The sequence below is a fragment of the Castor canadensis genome, chromosome 6, assembly GCF_047511655.1.
Source record: "Castor canadensis chromosome 6, mCasCan1.hap1v2, whole genome shotgun sequence".
Lineage (NCBI taxonomy): Eukaryota > Metazoa > Chordata > Mammalia > Rodentia > Castoridae > Castor > Castor canadensis.
In genome coordinates, this window is record NC_133391.1 from 124634653 (window position 1) to 124657974 (window position 23322).

Genomic DNA, 23322 nt, shown 5'->3' on the forward strand with positions numbered 1-23322 from the left:
TTTATATGAGCCTACTTTTCCTCACCTATAACACAAGAATAAAAATATCACACAGGTATGTTCCAAGGACAATGTGAAATTATTTTTATCATGAAAGCACTTTTAAATCTTGAAGCTATTTTTATCTTTCCAGGCCAACAAACTCTCTTCTATGCAATCCCATTTTGTACATCATCCACATCCATTATACATTTCTCAGTCCTTTTTTTCAGCTAGAATCTGGGAAGTGAAATTCTTCTGGCTTCAAATTCAAGTTTGAAAATGATCTTAGATTATTACTTCCAGTATAAACAATAAAGACAACTATGTTGAAAAGATGAGCAGATAACTCCCTTGTTTTTAGTTGAAAAACTAAGTTTATATTTTACCCAACTTACTTTACTCTCTTACTGATAGAAACACACATATAGAAAAAGGGGTTGTGTTCAAATCTCAGTTCTTGGAGCTGGGGGTGTAGCTCAGTGGAAGAGTATAGAGTGTGCGCTCAGCAAATGTGAAGCTCTGGGTTTGTTCCCTAGCACCAAAAATAAAAGCAATACCAAAACCAAAATTTAGCTTCTTTGCCTGATGATTTTTCAAAGTTTCCATCCAAAGTGGCTTCTACCTAAAATTAATGTGGTTGAAACATGTCCTGGTTTGGTAATGTCACTTGGTATAGAATTATTATTGGAGGCTCTTAAGTGGCCATCAATGGAAGTTTTCTGGTCATACGGTGCCTGCACAGCTAAAGGGAGGCTTTATGAAAACTGAGGCAGAGATACAGAGAATGGGAAGTAGCACAATGCTGACAAAACAAGGCCTCCACAACTGCGTCATCTTAGATGATGTCAGGTAAATGTTTCTGACTGGTTTCAGCAGAGGGTAGGGAAAAAGAGGTGGAAAGGAAAATGGCCCTACACGAGGCTTCTTTCCATTGCCCCACTCTGGGAACATCCCTTGAGGAAAGTGGAAGGGAGACATCCCTTTGGAGGGACTATGCTTGCTTAAGTGGATCCTTTGTCTAGGCCGGTGGTTCTCAAAGCTGTCTGCAAGTTGGAATCACCTGAGGATATTTAAAGAATTGTGGAGTCCAGGCCATGTACCAGATCAAGCCAGTTAAAGTCTATGAAGTTGGAACCCAGGTACTAACATTTTTTGAAGCTTTTCCGGTGATTCCAACAGGCATCACAAGTTTGGGAATCACTAGTCTATCTTTTGATACCCTGTTTATGATAGTAAAGCCCATGAATTGAAACCATCAAAATCTGAGAGTTTCTTTATCCCCATTCTTCTACCCAGTCCTGGTTCTCTTGAACCTTGAGTCTGACAACACAGTCAAGATACAGTATTAATTTTGTGCATAAACTGTGTTGTTTTGAAAACATCTCTAATCACTTTTATAACAGAAAAATACTTGCCTTTCTAGTGGAATAGCCTTTATGAGTGGTTCATCATTTCTCTAAGGCATTCTTTCTGAAATGAAATACTCTGTTCTTGGTATCAGACTTCAGAGGAATTATTTTAGAGCACTTGAGATAATTCTTTTTAGAAAGTTACTAAAATGGCCAAATATTACATTTTTCTTATCAAAATATAATCTCCCAAATTATTTTTTATCATTTTATGTACATTTCTCTTGCTCTGGATTATAATGAAAGTGTTATTAATGCCTCAATATTTTTGGCTAAGAATTACTGAAATAATAATAGTTAGCACTTACTGAATGCATATACGTTTGATGTTTTGCTTAGTACCTTATCTACATTACATCATTTAATTCTTATGACTGAAGTTGATGCTGTTATTACCCTTCCTTTTTTAGGGGTGGAAACTGAGACTTGCAGGAAATAATTCTCTGAGGTTATACATGTATTATACAACTGTTCTGTCATTTACTTCCTAGAAACATGCATGAGTGAATAGAAATTTATTGAGCAGTTGTGTGCCTAAATATGTCCTAATCATGTACACTCATGTCTCTATTTTATCTTTATATCTACCAACACACCAAGCAAAAATATGACAGGATGCTCTTGGGAAGGAAAACAAGTCAAGAGCTTTCTCTCCTGATTCTCTGGACTCCTGACTTCCTCACTCCTGCTTCCTTTCTCACTATTCTCACCAATGAAATGAGGGCAGGTCTACTAGGACCCAGAATACACACTGAGGGAGAAATGCCTTCTCCATTTTCCCACTATCTTTTTTAATCTTCAGTCTCCAGGAAGAAGAAGTCTAAGGCTAGGACATTTTGGTAAGTAACCCAGAGAAGAAGCAAAGCAGCAGATTTTTGCATGATTGCTGCCTAACACATACAAAAGCTAAAACTCAGGGGTTGAGGGTGTAGCTCAGCAATAAAGCTCTTGCTTAGCATTGGTGAGGCCCTTGGTTTGATCTCCAGCACTGACAAAACCAAAAACAAAACAAAAAACTTTACATATATAAGCATAATTATTTTTGAGATTTTCCACAGATCTATTCAACACTAATATTTAAGGCTTGACATAGGTGACTAGATTTTTCCCCTTAATATTTAATACAAAATAATTAGAAAGAAGTGTGTAGAAAGAAGAAAACAAGTCACTTATCTAGTAAACAAAAACTGAAAAGAGATTTTGGTATGTATATCCTTAATACATATAGATATATGTATTTATTTTGTTTAAAAATGAGGTCTGCTTTATAATGTGCTGTTTCATTTAAAGTCCTTTTAAATGTTGCATGGTATTTGAGCACCTGTGTATATTATTACTTGTTTAATTAATCCTCCACTGGATATTTAGATCATACTTCATTTTTCACTGTTCTAAGCAATACTGTAATGTACATACAAAAATTTGCAGCCTAAAAGAAACAAATGGTAAAACTACAACTCAAAGTGGTAGAAAAATTGATCAAAATTACTCAGTTGAAAAGTTTGGTAGAAACTTTAAATGGGGTCTTCAGAAGACCTCTTTCCTCTACTATTGTGTTTTCTAGTTCCCACTGCAGGTTCTCAAATCACCTGCAGGTATATATAATCTTTTAAATATCATGTCCTATACTCACTTCAAGACATTCAGATTTAATTGATCTGGGGTGGGGCTCAGGTATCATTATTTTTAAAACCTCTCCTGAGAGCCATAATCTGCAGCAGGGTTAAGAGCTACTGCTCTATACCAGGCAGCTGCTGAAATCAAGACCTCTCAGGGAGGCATCCTGGGATACTATCAGCATTAGTTTTTGCAGGTTAAAGTAAGACCTGGATAATAGAGCCACTCAAACCATCCTACAATTACTGTTTCTTGAGCTAACAGGACCGGAGTATATCACTCTGGTGTCTTCTTAGTCCATTTTCATGGGTTATTTCATCTTGAAAGCTGGAGAAGTGCATATTCTTGTAACCACTCAGGTTGTAGATAGTTTTGAATGTTTGCCTTAGAGCTGGTATAGGGGAAAGGCTGGAGGGCAAATGAGGAGCTTCAATTTAAGGGAAATCAGCATGTCTCAGGCTTTTCCCACTTGTACTCAAAGTTACAAAGCCTTCAGTATTAATCCTCAGCTCTCAACTCATCCCACCTCCCTGGCTGCAGCCAGCCTCTTCAGGCATCTCCTAGAACCCTACTGGTAGGTGTCTAATTGAGGCCATTACTTGCTCACTGCCACCGTAAGCTGGCTTGCAAATCTGCAGCCTCAGACCCCAGTTGCCCCACAGAGGTGTCAATCAGTCTAGAACTTGGTGATCACTGCCATTGCCCCTTTCAGGCTGCAGTGGACTTGGAAATGGATTGTGCTTTGGGGCTAGGGAAAGTAGAGCTCTCTCATTGTTTTTCTGGGCCAGAGAGTTCAGTAGAAAATGACTGCCATGACTTCCATTTATTTGGAGAAGTAACTGGAGGCAAAACTCTAGGATATAGTGATTCAATCTTCAATTCAAACCCATACATACATACCCCTCCAGAGCTTCAGGCTGTACCCAGAGCACCACTCTCTTAGAAACTATAGTGAAGTGCTCAGATGATTTCATCTCCCTTGTGGTGGACTTGCCTCTGGGAATTCCCTGCTGTCCTTCCTGTGATCAGAATCCTTCAGATCTGCATAATGCCTCAGAACAACAACTGAAGGCAAATGAAGTAAGAAAAATGAAGGAGATAGGTACCTGTCTACAAGAGAGAGAATAAACTGCTTGGTCTCAGCTCAGAAATTCCTTAAAGGCAATTAGTAGAATAATAGGAAAGAGTCCTGCAGAGTAGTAGGCAAGGCCTTAGGCTGGATGGACATCAGGGGCCCTGGGTCCTTATCCCAACTCTCATTCCAGGATGCCAGTCTGTGTGGGTGGCTAAAGGTAAATTTCCTCACCTCTCAGAGCTTTCATATGTAAAATGGGAGGGAAGATTCTTGGTTCATAGAGGCCTAGAAGCATAAATACCTGTGGAAGCACTTTGCTCTTAGTCAGTAAAGAGTTAAGTGTGCCTCTCAGGATTCTCCAGGGCTCCAAGAATTCAAAGAACTTTGCCCAGTATCCAATTTAGCTCTATGGTTGTGGCCCAAACAATCCCTGCAGTGGTCAGGAGAGCAACAGGACTTCTTGAGAAACTTGGGAAGGAATACGAGACCAATAGCTTTTCTCTCAATTGTCCACTTGAGTCAGCTAGCTGAACTGAGGTGGAAATACTCCCAGATCAAGGGCGTTGTCCCTTTTCTGTTTTTTTTTTTTTCTTTTATGCTACCCCATTTCTATCTCCTTCACCAGAATCTGCATCCATGGATATGCCTGGGGACACCTCATTTATCCCTGAAGAACAGGGCAGTAGAAGTGTGTGAGAGATATATCCAGAAATAGGAAGAAGACAGTTTGGGGTTGAATGGTGTCTGTTTATCACCAAAGCCCTAGAATAGACTCAGCCTTGGTGGTGGCATGGAGTAATGTGGGAAACATTAACAAACATACCAACAGTGAGCCTTTTCAAGCCCTGGCTCTGCTGCACAGAGTTGGAGAGGAAGACCTTTTCCCACTTCAGGATGGGCCAGCACAACTCTGCCACCACAGGGTTGCTTTTAGAGTGCCTCAAGACAGTGCCATCACCTGGATTTGCCAAGATTATGGCATGGAAGCTGAGCCAAGGGGTCATGTGGGCAGTGAGCACAGACAGCAAAGCTGAGCAGGACAGGGAGAACAGGGCTAGAAGTTGCTGTATGGTGCCTGTGGTTGCAGATGATCATGGAATTTTTAAAGAACCCCTAAAGCATAGGAGCTGGGAACTCTATTGACCTAAAACAACCCTCAGAAGATATGACTGTATTAGAAATATATCACTGGTGTTTAAAATATTGATTCTGAATCATAGACATAGATGCTAAATCTATAACTAGAAGGAACTATCAAGACAAACATAAATTATTAGAGAATTCATGGATCTTAGAGTTTTCATGAACTTATAGGTCAACCATTTAATCCAGCTTTTCTCCAAATGCACAAATTTATTTCTTCTCTAAACATTTTTCCCTCACAGATTATACCTATGCCTTTCTAACCCAAATCCCCTTCTCCCTAGTGTCATTTCACCTGATTATTTTATTGGAAGAGGGAGGGGAAAGCAGGGAGAAAAGCAAGAGATGCCCTGGGCTATGTTCATCTTGAGTCTTAGGAAAGGGACAAATGGAATATTCCTTTTCAATAAACAGAAAAAGGAAAAAAAAACTGGTCATAGAAGGAACACTGCTTAGAATTCTGCAGTAGATATGTAGAAATGGCCATAACTCTTTTGTATAGATTGGAATTTGTCAATATTTCATATATAGTATTCTCTTTCAGTTGAGTCCTACTAGCTACTAATTCATCTAAATAACAAGAAATCTGGTTAATTTTTCCCCTTAGGGCCTCATTTGGATAAAGTAAAATATGTATACCTAATATTTGGCATGCATGCAAATCTCAGACTCTTACATACTTGGCAGGTTATTTGTCTTGATCTTGATCATAATAAGATTAATGGCTCCTGTTTGACATAAGAGAATAATTTGTGAGCTATATGATAACTTAAATAATCATTGTCTTGGCAAAAGAGGGAGGTCTTTCGAACAGTTTGACTTTAGGACAAAAGTGCAAATATCATAATTTCTTTTCTTAGACTCAATTCCAGAAATGTTTCTAAGGCTAATTAATTAAGTTTGGCCTATATTAACTAATGACTTAAAGCCAAAATCTATTTCTTACCTTTTTTCTATATTTGGCGATTTTTAAAAACTGAAGTAATGGGTATTGACAAGTTTTAATATTAAACAATGTACCATGTAAAAACAATAAAGAAATTAAGAAGGTGAACAAGGTCACAGTGACTAATGCAAACACCAAACAATAAAACATCCAGTCACTTCTCTAATTACTTATATCCAATAACCTGCAAATATTCTGAGCAAACAAGCAGATGATAATTAACCAAGGGGGACACTGAGGCCGAGGGCCAGCTAGAAGATATTTTCTGTTAGCCAACATATAAAAATTGTGACATTTCCAACACAAATATAAATTCATGGAGTCTCTTAAGAAAAACGAATCACAAAATGGCACCCTTGGCCCATGTTTCACATGGAAATCAGCAATCGATGAAACACCTGACTCATGTGCACTGGCTAGTGATCTGAACTCACCCTCTCACCCAACCTGGGTCCATGTTGGACCTGAGTTTAAAGCCCTGGAATTACACACCGCTTCCAACCCCTCACCCTGAGCCTGGATGATTATTTTCCTTCAGCTTCATCTTTGGCAGTACCAACTTCTTAGTCAGCACAGTTCCCCAAGGACTAATTCGGCCCTCCTTCCCCATTTTCTTTCTGTTTTTCCAGCTGAATCATTCTCTTGCCTGCCTTGTTCCCCCTCACATCCCACAGAATTTCCTTCTCAGAAGCTGGAGAATGCCTTTATCATGTGAAGCCAGCCTTTCCCAGGATGAACTGTGATGCCACTGCCTTTGGAAAGATTACACCTAAGTAGGTACCTGGACGCGATTCATGTTTTATGTGAGATCTGCAGTGAGCAGTGCCTGTACAATAATCTAATAAGAAAACTTACAGAACAATTTAAAGACACTCTGAATCTGAACAGATTTGGTAGCTTAAAACATATTTCATCCTCAGAAAACAAAAGATTGAATCTATGAATATAAAAACAGTTGATATGGCTTGTTTTATGGAAGGAACATTTGCTGAGTGATTTTGCACGATGGTGGATGCTGTGGCCTAAAATAATCTGAGCAGTTTCCTCATTATTCAAGCATGGTACAGTACTCCAACAGATGCAGCCATTTAAACTCAAACTTAGGATAGTGAGAAAATGTGACTTATGGAGGAAAATATTCATGGGAGTTACTCAGTTTGAACACACAGCATTCTCTGTCAATCTTGTTCTTCCCCATAGAGTTACTCTTAGGAGAGGGGGGAATTGTGTCCTGATTCGAGCTGTGTACTGTCTGGCAGGGGTAGCTCCCCCCATGGCTGTGAACAAGAGAAGGCCTCTCAAATGTCCACAGGTGACCAACCTTTCCAAAGCTATACTCTGAGAATTGTGAGTTCTGGGGCTTTCAGCCATCTGGTGTGGTCAAGGGAACTGATCAAACTGGGGAGAGGCTTTCCACTCACCCTGAGTACCTCCCTTTTCCAGGGGGAGAGAGGGGAACAACTGTCCTCAGCCAAACCATACATTTCCAAATCATAGTACCAGAAAGATCCTGACCATTTTTTTTTTTTTTTTTTTGCCTCATCTAGCTCACAGGGAACGAAGGCCTTGTGGTCCTCAAGGGAAAAGTCTTTCTATACTAGCTACTATTTAAGATCAGAACCCACGTGAGGTTCATCATGACACTAAAACAAATACAATTTTAGGACAGTTAATAAAGTGCCAATAAGAAAAAGTCTTCAGGTGATTGATCCTGACTCACTTTCCAGTTACTGGTTTCTTACTTTATGGAATGTATGCAGTCCCCCAATCTGCTTTTTATAGGAAAGGACAAATGGAAGTCAAACACTTTTAAAGAAAATAGTGATACAAAACCTCAAACATTTGAGGTGTACAAATCAAGAATTGTTAAGTGCTTACTATATGTCAGGGCCAATTTGGAGAAGAAATTTTTTTCTACTTAAATTTTGCCTACCTAAGAAATATTTTGGTGAAGGAGAGGGGAATGACATGTTCTGTGGTTGTAACACAAATAGAGATGTTTTTGGTAACAGAAAAATAGGAATATAATATTGAATATAAAAATATTATCTGTTTACTGATGAAGAATATCTGAAAGAGAAAAAGCACATCAAGCTTTGAATATTTCCACAGCTCAGTGAATGAATGGCAAGCTTGCAGATGCTCCTTTCTTGGGAGGGCTCCTATTACCGTAGTGGGAAGTTGTCTCTCCTTCAATCCCCTCCAGCACTTGGTACCATTCCTCTTCCTTCCCTCCATTTTTCTTTTTACTTCTATGACCATCAGTGTCCTAGAGAGGAGCTGAGTGACCAATGTCATTGTGGCGATGGGACATTCGACTTTTGCTAAAATGTCCTTTGCTGGAAGGAAGCAGATTGGTTCTTGAAATACCCAGAATTCAGCCCACCCAGACTTGAGCCAATGTCTGATCCTACAGGGTCATTTCTAGGACTTGCATAGTCAATTAGTCAAGAAATAAGATGGCCAAGGATGGAGCAATTTGAGTAAATGTGATTATGGGAGAAGAAAAATCCAAACAAAAATCAGGGATGGGAGAAGTGCTGAGACCTCAAAAATGAAGAGCCAAGATCCATTTACATTCCCCTGGTAGCTTTGGTAAGGCCAAAGTTTTGTTATTTGTATGCACTTCCTGCCTGTTTTCCTCTTCTGAGCAAACTGTAAAAACCCTCAAATTGGCTGTGTGCTGGATGAAAAGTTCCTTGTTCTGAAGTGTGTCCAGGGGAGGAGAGAAATTCTGAGTGGAAATAATAGTTTATGACAGTAGAAAGGAAGGAAGCAATACTGGGGAAGTCCAGGAAAGAAAGGGTGTGTATTGGAAAATAGCCCATGTAGTAGCAAAAATAAAGTGATGGCACCAGAGAGACCAGTATGCAAACCCCAACTTTTCAGATCCCCAGTTTACTACAAATGGAAATTTTAAAAAATAGCTAACATTTTGGATACTTTTGAAAGCTTTCACAAATTCCTCATCTAGAATTCAGAGATAGCTAGGAAACGGCTATCTCTGCTATTTGCTCTGCTGTTTGCTCTGGATAGGACTGTCATCTTGGAACCATAGGGGAAAAAACGAATCACACAGACCTGTCTTGACATTCTTGAACTGATGAAACAATCCCAGCTCCCACCCAACTACATAGCTGACTCTATGATTAGGTTACTTTATGAGCAGGGTGGTTGGTATCTGTAATATGCAGGTAAATGCACTTCCCAGTCAATATGTCAGCTTTTAAAAATCTTATCTCACTGGGTGGTAAGTAAATATACATATATACATGGGAATGTCACAAGGAAACTCCCTGTGTAGCTATCTTAAACAAGCAAAAGTGTCAATTTTTTTCTTCCACAAAATAGGAGAATAGTAGGGCAGAATAGGTCCTGTGGAGGATTGGGGGATGGCTGATACCAGTGGAAAAAAAGGAGGAGATGGGGAAAAGGGTGGGAGGTAGGAGTGTGAATATTGTGCAAATACTGTGTACACATGTAAGCGGAAAAATGATACCTGTTGAAACTATTCCGGGAATTGGGGGAGTGGGGATAAAAGAGAACAGTGGAGGGGGTGAATTCAAATATGATATATTTGATACATTGTAAGAACTTTTGTAAATGTCCCAAATGTACTCCTACCCAGCACAGCAATAAATAAATAAGTAAATAAAGTCATAAGAAAAGTAAATTTTTTTTCAGATGAACTCATTTAAGCATGAAGCAATATGTGCAAAGGAGATAGCACAATGAAACTCCTATTTCTAGCCTGGTGTGGTGGTCTGGGTCTCTGTGCTACTTGGGAGGCTAAGGAATCATTTGAGCCCAAGGAGTTCGCAGTCAGCATGAGTAATATAGCAAGATCCCATCTCAAAAATAAAATAAAATAAACTATTTCAGTTTTCTCTTGGTTCAAGACCGAAACCTGTCTCATGAGGTTTACTCAAGGCAGGATGCCCAAGGCTACACAAATAAAAAAGACATTGATTGCTATTTGCTCTTCAAAGCTCAGCCCAACCAAGTGGCATTATTCTATTTCTGAAAACATTTTCCCTGGCCACACTCACTACAGCATAGCTGATGGTCTCCACTGTTTCCTCTGGACATTCATATTTGCGCATGTATCACCTTGTTTTACAATGAGTTGTTCACAAGTCTATTTCTATGCAGATGATAGGCAACCAGATCCTCAAGGGCAAGGACTATGTTTTATTCATCTTTGTACTTCTGGAGCCCAGCACGATGTCTGGCCCATAATGGTATTCAATGTTTAATGAACAAAGGGAGGAATAAACAAAGAAGGAAATGGGCAGGATAGGAAGGTAGACACGGAGGGATTTCTTTCTATATTTCTCTTCCCACTCCTTACTTCTCACTTATAAGCTCCCTACTTTCCTATCCCACTAGTTTTGCTAAAGATTTTGTTGTAGGGCTCAGGAAGCATCGATCATGTTGGCTTAAAGATTAGGAGAGTTTTTTTCTAATTCCTTACTAGACAGCTGGTTTGAAAAGAAATGTATGTAAATCAGACCATGAAACTTGCAACCAGGGAAGCCGTATGACATGGTCCTGGTCAATGTTAATGGAAACTGCAGTATGTGTCTCCTGAGAAAGTCCTTTAGAAATGGACACACTCAATTGTCTTAAGCCTTTGCACATTGCCTTTCCTACTTTCCTGGAGTTGCAACAGCAATACTGGGATCTTGACAGAAAGGCCTGGAGTACTATAGGAATTTCAGTCTTGAGATCCTGGAATCATGAATCAATGCTTACAACCCTTTACCCCTTGGGTTTTAATTATGTGAGAAAAATAAACCCGTATGTGTTTAAGTCACTGATGTCTGACCTGTGTTACTTATAGCTGAAGACAATTCTGAACTAATAATCTAGTCCTTATCCTCACACACCCCAAGGTCAGTTCATTCTTAGTGCAATTACACTTGGATGCTTTTCTGTTAGATCATCACACAACTGGTCCCTTCTCAAGGTCAGATAGCAAGGCAGAATATCACCTTTTCAGAAAGTCCTTTCTGACTACCCTATCTGAAAACAACTATCCACACTTCATCCATAATCTTTAATAATACTGTCCTGTTTTATTTTCATCACTGCATTTATCACTATCAGAAATGGTCTCTTTTGACTGTCCTCAGTTACCTCCACCTCATGAATGCAAAGACCTTTTCTAGTTTGTTCAGAGCAGTTGTATCTACCGTAGCTCCTGAAAGAATACATGGCATATGGTGGGTGTTCCATGAAACAGAACGTGACTTTCCCAGAAAGAGACATTACTTCTGGAGCTAGACATGAATATATTTTCACAGAGACATCATTATCATATACTCTGAATAGGTGTCTAATTTAGTGAGTTATGGATTAAATATTTTACATTGTTTCCATAAGATACTGAGCTTCATGTTCAGTTTCCCTTAATGAACTCATTATAATCCTGACCAACCATCATAGTGTAGATTATGCTACTTCTTTGAGTTGTATAGCTGCCTCCCCACCATTTTATTCACAACAGCTCCTCAGAGTTTAACTTCTTGATGAAATTTTTTCTTTGATTTGGTAAGGGAGGTTTAAATTATTTTTAGAGTCCTACTCAATGTCAGATTTTTTGAGTGCCACTATCTAGACTCCTTCCTGACCTTATCCCATTTCACATCCTATCTGTGAAAGTTATACTCAGAGTCCTTTCAAAGGCACCTTGCCTAGCTTCCTGAGATCCCAAATAGTTTCTGAATCTCCTATCTTCTTTGTGTATCTGTTTAACAGCAGCAAAATCTTCTTAGTCCTTTTGGAACCCTTCTTTCTGTTTTGGTTTTCAGTGTGAAGAGTAGGGACGGTTATAATGAGACTACAAGTAAGATCTTGACATTTAGGAGAGTGTATTATATCTTTTTTTGGCTAATAGCCTTTAAATACAGAAACCACATACTAGTGTAATAAGATGGGGTTATTCTGTTATACACACTTAAGGAATAAAAGCAGACCAATTTGAAGAAGTGGAGAGTTTAGAAATTAAAGGGTAAAAGATGAACCCAGAAATATAGGTTTGGTATCATGACAGACAAGATTGGTAGTTTCCCAATTTTCATTCTTTTCCTTTTTCTTAGTAAAAGCAACTTCATTTTATTTAAGGTAGCAATGAGGAAAGATGACATCCCTCAGTTAAGGGAAGGTGTACAGTTAGGTGTGCCATGTGAAACAGTTCTGGAAGAATTTTAGTTTGGAACTGCTTAAAAAGAACTGACCCAGCTGGGAGTGTGGCGTCTTCCTTTCCCTTTGTCTTCCCTCTAGCCTGGAATATGATGGCTGGAGCTTCTGCTAATCTGGCATTGTAAAGTGAGATTGAGGGTAGAAGCCACAAACTAAGAAAGGGTAGAACAGCTATGATTTCTTGTGTCACCACCCCTGATTCTGAAATGCCCATTCTAAGGCTTTTCTGTGAGAAAATAAACCCTGGTGTCATTGAGCAACTGTTACTTTGAATTTTTGTTAAACATAGCCAAGTATAATTCCTCTGATACAGAGGCTCATGTAGAAAACTTTTAAACATCCCAGTGCCCAGGCTGCCTCCTGGATCAATTAAATCAGAGTTCTAGGAATTGAACTCGGGCACTAGGAAATGTTTAAAGCTGCCCCAGTGATCCCTCTGTGCAGTCCAGGTTGAGAATCACTGTTAGGCTGACAGGCCTCATCTGTAGCATGTTCCAGAATCTCTTTGGGGACGTGATGAGGCTTGTTAACAATCTGCATTTCTAGGCCTCACGCCCAGAGGTTTTTAGTTCTTTATGTCTAAAGGCAGGTGATTCTCGTACAGACAATCTAGGGATCACATCTGAAGAAACACTGCTTTAGGCAATGGGCGGCAATGGGCAACCTTTGGAAATTTTAGAACAAAGAAATAATAAGATCACAGGAGCATTTTGGGAGGATTAGCCTGGATCTAGCAAATGAATTGAAGACAAGAGGTAAGAGATTGAAGGCAAGGAGATCAGTTGAGAAGAACTATAGTAGTCAATGCCTTGAGAGGATGCATATCTGAACTAAGAGGGTGGCACAGAAATGAGGTAAAAGGAAGCACAATAGATACTGTAAAATATAAAATCTGACAGGACTTGGTAACTGAGGGGATACAAGGTGGGAATGTTAAGATGTTCTTAGTGACTGATGGTGTGGCTTCTGAGTTAGTACATGTCTATCCCCTTTTGCTTAAACTCAGTGAAATTGGTGTAGACTATTAGTTGACTATCTGTATACAGTTGCAAATGTTAATTTTTATTAACCTGATTGGATCTAGAGTCTTTCATTAGTGAGAAACATTTATTTCCTGAATTGGTTCTACTTAAAGTCTCAGATGTATTATCCTAATAAAAGACAATTTCACAAATAAGTCGTGTGTGTACCTGTGTGCATATGTATTTGTGTATACAACATATATATGCAAATGGTTACTCATTTTTCATGAGGTTTTCCTTTTTTTGTTTAAATCACGTCTTGTAAAGCAAAGAAAATAAGTAGCTGGTCATTCCAGTTACTGCTCTGGAGCCATGCCATATCTAGATATCTCTGTGCAATACAGTACAACTAATCTCTCAAGGGCTGAAAGTTGAAAGAATAATTTTAAAAGGTGATTGCAATGACAAATGACTACTTAACTATTCAATATAAAGCCACTAAGCTGGGAGATCTTGCAGTGATATTTTGTGAAATAACCTAAATTAAACATAATTGCCTTATGAATATTTCTAAAATATGCACTGACCTCTGATTTGTTGTAATAATGAAGGCCTGTTTCTCAGAAATAGATCTTAGGTATATCTTCAAGTTCTCTGTTATTTTAAAACTAACATGTTAGTTTTAAAGTTATGAGACAGAAAAAGAAATAGTCAAATGTAGTGGAAATGTCACAAAATGTGAACTGATCCAGTGTCTCAATTCTTATTAAAGTCTCTATCAAGACACAGTTTAAGAATAGATTTTAAAATACCAAGTAAATTTAGTAAACAAAGAAGACACACATATTGTTAACTGAGCTTGCCACTTGGGGTATAGGAATGAATGAAACACAACCGTGTTCTCTTGTACTTCATAATTTAAATAATAAAATGCTGGTAAATTTTCTTAAAGTTTGTTTTAGGTTCAGTTTTCTCTCTGATCAGAAAATCTATTAAGAAAACTCTAATAAGGTGAAAGTCATTAGATCTGCTCAAAACATAAATAGGCTAAACTTCAAGAGAATGGGAGGGCCCTTGTCTAGATTCTGTATTACAATGAGTTTAGTTGTCAATAATAGCACTTTTAAAATCTGGTGCGAATCAATACCTTGCCACTTGCTTGTGGTCCTTAAGCAGTACCACTGAGGGACCATCACCTTCTCAGTCCTCCCATGACCACCAGGGAAAGTAGTCAATGCCCCATGTGTGGACCATCAGGTGCCTTACCTACTTTCCCCAGTATTCTCTTCTCTCTTGCAGTCCTGTTTTTGTTCTACCTTCCCATACCAGTAGTTAGATTGTACTAGTCATAGTCAAGACTCAGGACGTCCTGAGTGAACATATCCATTTCATACAGAAAACATTCTATTCCACGGTCACAAACCCACCCCTAAGATAAACTACAATCGTGCAAATGTAAACATTAGGGTCTGGGACATCTCGTTGTGCGAGTGTGGGGAGAGTATGTAGAAAGTCCTGGGTAAAATTCCCCCTCTACTGCCCACCTACTCTTTAGTCAAAACAGCCAAGTGTGCATTCTACTGCAGATGGCTCAAGAGAGTTTGTTATGGGTTGAATTATATCCTTCCCAAATTCACATGTTAAAGTCTTAACTCCCAGTACCTTAGAATGTGTGAATGTGATCTTTTTTTGGAAATCAGGTCACTGCAGATAAAATTAGTCATAACAAGGTCACACTAGGGCAGGGTGGACTCCTTATTCAATATGACTGTTCTTGTAAAAAGGGGAAATTTGAACGTAGATATACTCACAGGGAAATGCCAAGTGAAGCTGAGGCAGAGATGCTTCAACAAGCCAAGGAAAACTGAAGATTACTGCTAGAAGCTAAGAAGAAACATGGAATAAATTCTTTCTCCCAGTCCTAAAAAGGAAGCTTCTCTGCTGAAACATTCACCTCAGCCTTCTCACCTCCAAAACTGTGTGAAAATACATTTCATTGTTTAAGCGAGCAGTCTGTGGCATTTAATTACAGTCCTAACAAACTGATACAGAATTGTACTTCCATCATTATGGAACTTGTCTTTCACTATTAGACCAGTAGGAGTTAAGAGTTTTAAAACAAAACACATGTCATATATAGGAAGGGAGTATAAAGGACAGAGTGGGTGGCTTGGCATGCTTGCTAACCACAGGCCTCTTTTACTAACAGCAGTTAAGTTGCCACTGCCAACTTAAGGAAGCTGGAAGAGCTACCTCCATGGCTACTACCTCTTCTTCATATTCTCTCACCCCACATACTGCACTGACCTTGAACATGGTATCTAAAGGACAATACTAAGCTGCTGTTCTCCATTCTCCCTCTCCTCCCTCCCATTTTTTCCTTTTCCCTCTCCTCCTTCCCTCTCCTTCCCTCTTCTCATTCCCTCTCCGACCTCCCAGCTTCCTAAACACAGGACAAGGGAATAGACCAGAAACAAGCAAGAAGTAGGACTAGAAAAAATAAAGCAGGATAATTGAATAGAAAATAAGCAAAACCATAACAGACTAAGGGATGAGGACAGGAAAGGAGAGAAACAGGTCCAGTTGGTCAGGAAATCATTGCCGGAGGGAAAAACCTGAAATCTGTAGTTATAAATCCCTAGGTTATTTATTACATTTCTTCACAAAGCCATCAGGAAGTTAAGATTCTTTCTTATGAATGGAGTATATGTTCAGATCCCCAAAATTTATTTTTGGAATTTAATCATCAAACTCCCTGTGTGGTGCTTATTTTTTTTCATAGCTCAGTTCTATAAACAAAATCTATGTCATTTGCCATCAATTAATGTAGAATACTGCAATGATAAGGTAGGAAACTGAGAACTCAATCAATTCTTTAATTCAGTCCTCTAATTTAGATGTGCAAGGAATTTAACAGACTTTCCCAGTGTCACACAGCAACCTAGACTAGAATTAGCTTAAAGATTTTCTGAGTATTATGTGATTTATGAAGAATCTAGGCTCACTTATACAAAGGAAATATTTGTAAACCTATTTTGAAACTTTACATATCTGTATTATCTATAAAGTATTCAAGAACAGTTCTTTGATAGCTCTATGGGTAATTTGAACATAGAAAATTCCTCAGAACATAATGTAAGAAACAAAAGTAAACAAATATTTATTTGATGGATTAATAAAAAATTTTATGTAAATGTGTCTGGATAATCTGAATTTAAATGTTTTATTAATTACACAAACACTAATAATAGCACTGGCCGGGCATGGTGGTACACGCTTGTAATTCTAGCACTTGGGAGGTGGAGGATCTTGAGTTTGAGGCCAGCCTGGACTACATAGCAAGATCCTGTCTCAAAAAAAAAAAAAACCAAATAGTACTTACTATAGAAGAGGCTGCCTTCTAAGTACTTGATCCTTACAATGACATATATTTGGTCCCATTATTTATTAGCCTCATTTTGCTGGTTAAGAAACGGAGGGCAGAAAGAGATAACACCTTCGCCCAAGGTCACACTACTTGTGAGTAGTAGCACTGACAATTTGGCCTCAAAGTCTAAGCACTTAGCCATTGTAGCAGACTACTACTTGCTGCTCAGTGAAGCAATCTGCGTATTGATTCACACACATGCCCTTAGTAGTGGTAAAGTAAAGCCAGGATTTTATCCAGACCTAATCTGATATAGAGTCAGTGCTCTTTCCTACCACACTATCTTGCCTCTCATCTTATACTCAAAACTTGTTTTTAAGATTTGGTTAATTCCCTTCTTTGCTTCAACTCTTAGGCAGCCATGAAAGTTTCAGTGCGAGGAAGATCCAGGCCAACACTGAAACCACAGAAGCAGCATGGAAAAGACAGTCTCAACCTCCAGCCCACCATCATAGCATCAGACACCAGCGTTTGCTGGAGAATGTTGGCTTCTCTGGGTCACTGCTCCCTGTGTGCTGTGCTCTCCTCTTCCTTCTTATGAGGTGTTGTGGTGGATGGAATAGACAGGGGAGAGAGTCAACACAGGTTCCAGTCTCAGAGCAGCCTCAAAGTGCCAATGAATTGATTGGCTGGGCATGTGGTCCCTGCTTTACATACTGAGCTCATGCCGTCCTCTCAACTGCTGCATGAACAAGCATGGAAACTAGTTTATAGACGGAGAAACCGAGATTCAGAGCATTAAGTAAGTCCATTGAGGTCCTAAAGATGGTGTTCATGCCAGATTTGTCTAACTCCAAAATCATCACCTATAATCTGCCAACTTGTCTCTAAAGTCACTTTAATCTTCTGAATCTCAGAGTCTCAAATATAAATTGCCACAACGCTGTAGGGACTCTTAGAAATCACTTTGGGAAGGGAGGATTTGCTGTTTAAAAGTTTGGGGACCACCCTCACAAGTGATCTTTAAGCCCCCTCCCAGCTTTAATATCCAGGAGAGAATCCAAGTTGTAAAGATATAATAGTTGGTGTATCACTCCAGTCGGAGGAGACTTCCAATTCACCTGGCTGGATTTGTACAGAAGATGCTTGATGCGTTGAAAGCAAAGGCTGTGTGGGAATAGCCACTGATCCAAACACAAGTTGAGCAAGTGTTTGATGATGGTGGTGAAGATGACTTTCTTACTCAGGGCCAGTCAATGAGAAACACAGGTTGGGTTTTTTCCTCTGTAGTCACTACCATTCCTGGAGGGTTTCAACTGGTCAGGGGTAAAAGGGATGTAGTGTTTGTGACTTTATTATGACTCACTCTTTTCTTTCTGTTTTGTCTCATTTTCTTTTTATACTGTCTACATTTAATCCGGTCTCTCTCCTTTGGCCCCAAATTCAGCTGGTAGACAAGAAAGGGGTGGTCTGTATTGGTAAGAAATGAGTGAATTCACTTCCTCCTCAAGTACAAAGAACAAAGCATTGGTGCTTAGATGACAGCTGTAGGCAGGCATCTTGATGAATGCATGGAAAGCCAAGTTTTATTTTTCTTTCCTCCCTACAACTCAAACCCCTTCATCACAAGTTATATCTGTAGTAAAGAATAAAATCAACAAAAGATCAAGTGTTAATAAGTGTGATGGTGATAAAAAAAACATTCACTAAGGTATCCTTTGTGTACCATAGAATTATTTCATTTTTAGTGGGAAACTAAATGATTTTACCACAGAGTTCTACAACCATCACCACAGTTCAATTTGGAAACATTTCCATCACACCAAAAAGAATTCGTGAGCCCATCGCAGTCACTGAATGCTCCCATCAGTCCCAGGCAATCACTAATCTACTTCCTGCCCCTATACACTTGCCTTTTTTGAGCATTTGATAAAAATGGAATCATATATGATGATCTGTGATTTCTTTCAGTTAGCTTACTCTTTTTAAAGTTCATCCATACTTTAGCATTATTAGTACTTTGACCCTTTTTATATAACTCCCTTTTGGATGGCAGCATTGTATATAGAAAAGGGTCTGAGTTTCAGAAGGAGGAAAATGTTGGGTTGAATCAAATACGTGACACTTCCTTAACTGGGTCTTTGGGCAAGTTCCTCAATCTTTATAAGACTTATTTGTAGAATAAAGGTAATAATTCCTCTTAAGATGACTAATTGAATGAATTACACAGTTTGTGATACCAAGTAGTGGGCACTCAAGAAATCCAGTCTTTCTCTCTGCTTTCCCCAAGAACCTTTGCTTTTCTCACCCCGTAAACTGTGAAGTGAGTCTTACAGACTCCCTACAGTCTTCACATCAAGCTTGAAATGAAAAGCCACATAACAAGCCATATCAGAAACAGAATTCCACCAAAGGGAGTCACATCCTTCATTAATGGGGCCCAGATGGTTAGGAACTAAAGGGATTTCCTTCAATTATATTGCTGTCATTTTTTATTAAAAAAACATTAAATTGCATTTAATTATTTTAAAGAGGAAAATGTGTTAAATTCTGTCCTAGACCATTTTATGGAGCTAGTTTTACCTTTGCAAGGGTTTAAGAACACCATATTTTTCCTACTAAATTCTTCTAAAATTGCCTCCATTAACATTACTCCTCAGGTAGTAGGTAAGTAAGTAGCAAAGGACTATAAAGCCCGGAGTGAATACAATCCACCTCTCCCAAACTCAGCTTTAGGAAATAATTTCAGATTCTTTCGCAAACCTTTAGAGCTGAATTTCATGTGTATAGCGAAATAAATTGAACTGAACTTGCTTGTTTCTTGTGCCCACATCTGATTATAACATGTCCTCATTTTGAGTTTCAACATAAAGGGATCCTGGATACCACCCAGCCTAATTCTTGGACACAAAGTTTACAGAGGTGTTATCCCCTTAACCCTGAGTATCGATTTCCCTGACCTAACCTGCTTTACTTCTTAGTCATTGTTTTCCTACACTTTTTAATCTCCTTCATGTTTCTCATTGTTTTTTCTTTACTTGTCTGGAGTTACTTCCCCTTTACTTACCGTGTAACAGAACAGGATAAATCTTCTCAGTATTACTATTAAATAAAATATGTTTATAACATGTCTTGTTTATCTATCCCCCACTTCAAGGAAATTAAGAAGATGGATTTTTTTCATAATATAAAATGTCCATTGTCTAATGTAAACTAGTTTACAGAGGCAACATATGGTTTTCTAATCTTTATATTACTAGTAATAAAGACTATACATATTATTGGCATTAAAGATGGCAAAAAGGGAAATTAGATATATTTCCTACAAGTGATCGATCAGCAACATTATCAGGTGAGTCTGACTAATTCTTCTATTATGATAAAGCCTATTCACCTGGAAGAACAAATAAAGATAGCACTTAAATTAAGATATTTATGCAAGAACTCATATGATGCCTCACTGTAAGTCCATAGCTTGGCAATAGCAACTGTTAACAAATCCAGGCTACCTTTTCTCCCAATACTGAGATCAAGGAGTAAATGTTGTCCCTGGACCCAAGTTTTCACTCACTCTACATAGACTAGAGAATCCACAAAAATTGGGAGGATAAAACCAGTTAATGGTTTACTTAGATTTATGAATTTCTCCAATGTTTAAAAACTTTACTTATGTTAAAACTTCCCTTTCATAACACCAAAGAGATTATAACCAAGATTTTATTTTAGGGATTTTATTTTAAGCACCATCCCAGGAATTTATCTCATGGTATAAATAGTTTAGTAAATCTGGGTTTTAGCAAAGATTTTCCTCTCTAAACCACAGCCTTTTGTTTGGTCACAAATGACAGAATAATTCTGAGGCATAATGAGAAAACTTTAGTTCGATATTCAAACATTCCCACATACATATGCGTGCATGTATGCATGTATGTATACATGTATACACACACAAGAATAACATAGCTTTCAGATTATGGCTTCACCTATAGTTTGTTTATAGCTCTGTAGAGATTTCTAACCTCAAAGTGATTAGTTAAAAATCTCAAATTTGCAGAGATTGCCTCTGAGGCCTAGCCCACTATAGCATCCTGTATGCATCCATACATCATATATACAAGTTACCAAAAAACGCCGAGTCTCCTACCCTGAGATGGCAGCCAGTTTTTGGTGTGCCTGACGGGCCATTTCACAACCTTTGGTTCTTGTCTTGTGCATTTCCGCCCGGAGTGAGGGGCAGCTGACCGAGACATCCCCAATAGAAATGACCAACTCTCGGTACAGGGCCACTTGCGTGTTGAACTCTTGGACAAGCTGAAAAAGAAGCCAGTTTCTTTCACCAAACACTTGTCATCAGAAAAGTTTCCTATGTCAGTGTAACAGGGGATTTCACTGACCTTTGAGCCAGCTCCTCAATCTCCAGCTAAGGAACCTATGAGTTGTTTAACGCTTAAGGCATAAGATGGCAAGTCTCTTTGTCCGAAGCAAATGTTTGTTTTCCATCTGTGACCCTGACCATGGAAGCTCCGTTTGCAGACCTACTTGCTCCCACCCGTCAGACTCCGTTTCTGAAGAGCAAGGGCGTCTTTGGAGAGCTATCATGCCACTCCAGTGAGGCTGGGGCACCCGCATAGATGCCCCCATCTGCTACCGCTAGTATATAGATTGATATGACACCAGGGAAAAAGACCACAAGTAAGGTGAAATGGGCAAACCTATCATCTCCTGCAGGGTCACTGAAACCCTCCGGCTCTGGAGCCCGAAGGCAAGGATGGCCTCTGCGCTGGAACCTCAGTCCTCTCTGCAACGCCCCGTGCACTGTGTTTGGGTTTGTTTTCTACTGTTTCACCACAAAGCTGCCTCCCCACAAACCCTCCCTCTCTGGTGAGAAAGCCAGTTCAACCTATCTTTCGCATCCACCATTCTTCTAGGGGCTAGAGACACAACCTATAGCCTCTGACTCCCAAGATCCAGGCCGTGGCACTTGTCTCCGCAGGACCATTACGACTTGGGTGTCACCCCGAATCTGGGGGAGTGCTGTTGTAAAAATAGTACATGAGCACGTGATCGGCTTGGAGAAGCTGAGGGTGGGGAGTGGCTGGCACTCAAGCAAACGATTAACACACACGACTTCCCCCACACACACTCACTTAAAAGAAAAAAAAAAAAAGGCGCAGGTTTCACCCACCATCTTGCAGTCGTCCAGGGTTCGTTGGGTTTTGTGGGCGCCTTCGGAGCCGCTGCCCCTGCGCTCCCAATCCCCGCTCTGCAGCGGGGGCTTGCTGATCTGGAAGATCGAGGAGCGGGTGGACCGGCTGGGGCGCTTTTTGCGCCCATTCGGTGCAGAACTCATGCATACACATCCACCAAGCCGAAGCCGCTGGTGCAGTGCGCCCCGGCGCGGGCGGCCCGGTGGTTGCCCTGCACGCCGCCGCCAAGCAGCCGGAGCCGGGACCCGAGGCGCGCGGCTCACAAGGTTGGGGCTGGCTGCGCGGGTGGGTAACCTTCAGCCTGAAGGAGAGCCGGGGAAGCGCTGGCTGTGCCGTGCAGCATCGCTTCCACTAGCAGCGAGGAAGGAGCGCGATCAAGTTCTGCTCAGCAGCATTGCCGGCCCTGTCCCGGGAGCTGGGCGCTGGCGCGGGCTCGTACCGCTTTCCTCTCCGCATGGATTGCAAGGCTGAGCGAGAAGGAACGCGCTGCCCGGCGGTTCCGAGTTTCCATTCAGATGGGGGAGCAGCTTTCAAAGCCTGCGCTGCAAGGTGGGGGGCGGGACCGGGTGTCGCTCTTGCTTCAGTGTCTTCCCGCAGCGATGCTCAGTTCGTCTTCCCCTCCCTCCACGGTCACCAAGCCTGAAAGGGGTGGCCGTCCCCGCAGCAGGCAATTGGCCCTAATGGGCTGTCTTGATCCCTAGTCCTTATGCGCTTCTCTGTTAAAGGATCCCAAATGAATCCGTGGCGGGACTGGCAGACGCAGGGAATCGGTCTGGCTGACGTTGGTCGCGGCCCCGCACATTGATAGGACAGGAATACTAATGTGATCCGTCCATACAACCTCCTTCCCCCTCCACAGTTTATGCACTTATCCAATCAAATTCCCGGGAACATCAATTGCAATATTACTTCATCTGCTCTATTATTAGAAACGAAAAGTGTCATCAGAGTGCAGCACATTGCCACATGCTGGGACCTAAACATGGATTTCAAATAAACCAATGTGGTCTTGAGGCCCTCACCATCTGAGACTCATCGGAGGGCAGTCTTGGGACCGTCTGGGGCCACAAGAAGGAACGAGGTTTGTGCTTCAAAAGAAAGATCTCTTGATTACATCAAAGGAAAGCCTTGTTTTCCTGAGTTGCTTTTGTTTTGTCTTTATTTATTGGGGGGGGCGGGGAGGGGAGGGGGACAGACAGGAGAATACACAGATGTATTTACCCAAATTATACCTCATCCCTTGGTCTTGTGCTGCAGTCTTAGGACCCAGCCGGAAGAGTTTGCCAATAGGGACTTGAAGAAATAACAGGCAACAGGCCACCTTGGACACTCAAAGTGACTCTTCTTTATGGAACATCAGTAACTTGGCCAATCACAGTGGCCTTGGGATGAGGTGCATAGGTGCTTGCA

The 23322-nt window shown here is 40.3% G+C and overlaps 1 protein-coding gene across 3 annotated transcripts in view; it reads right to left on the bottom strand.

Moving 5' to 3' along the window:
* Positions 1–22731, bottom strand: part of Rgs7bp (regulator of G protein signaling 7 binding protein) — a 101406-nt gene extending 78675 nt beyond the window's left edge. For 2 of the 3 annotated variants that reach the window (XM_074077410.1, XM_074077408.1), the window contains exons 1-2: positions 21891–22731; positions 20850–21016 (exon numbers count right to left, since the gene is read on the bottom strand). In XM_074077410.1, coding sequence (XP_073933511.1) covers positions 20850–21016; positions 21891–22055 — 332 coding nt within the window. In that variant the 5' untranslated portion in view covers positions 22056–22731. The remainder of the gene's footprint in view (positions 1–20849; positions 21017–21890) is intronic. The other variant, XM_020160395.2, reaches the window with a different exon arrangement.
* Between the last annotated feature and the right edge of the window lie 591 nt (positions 22732–23322).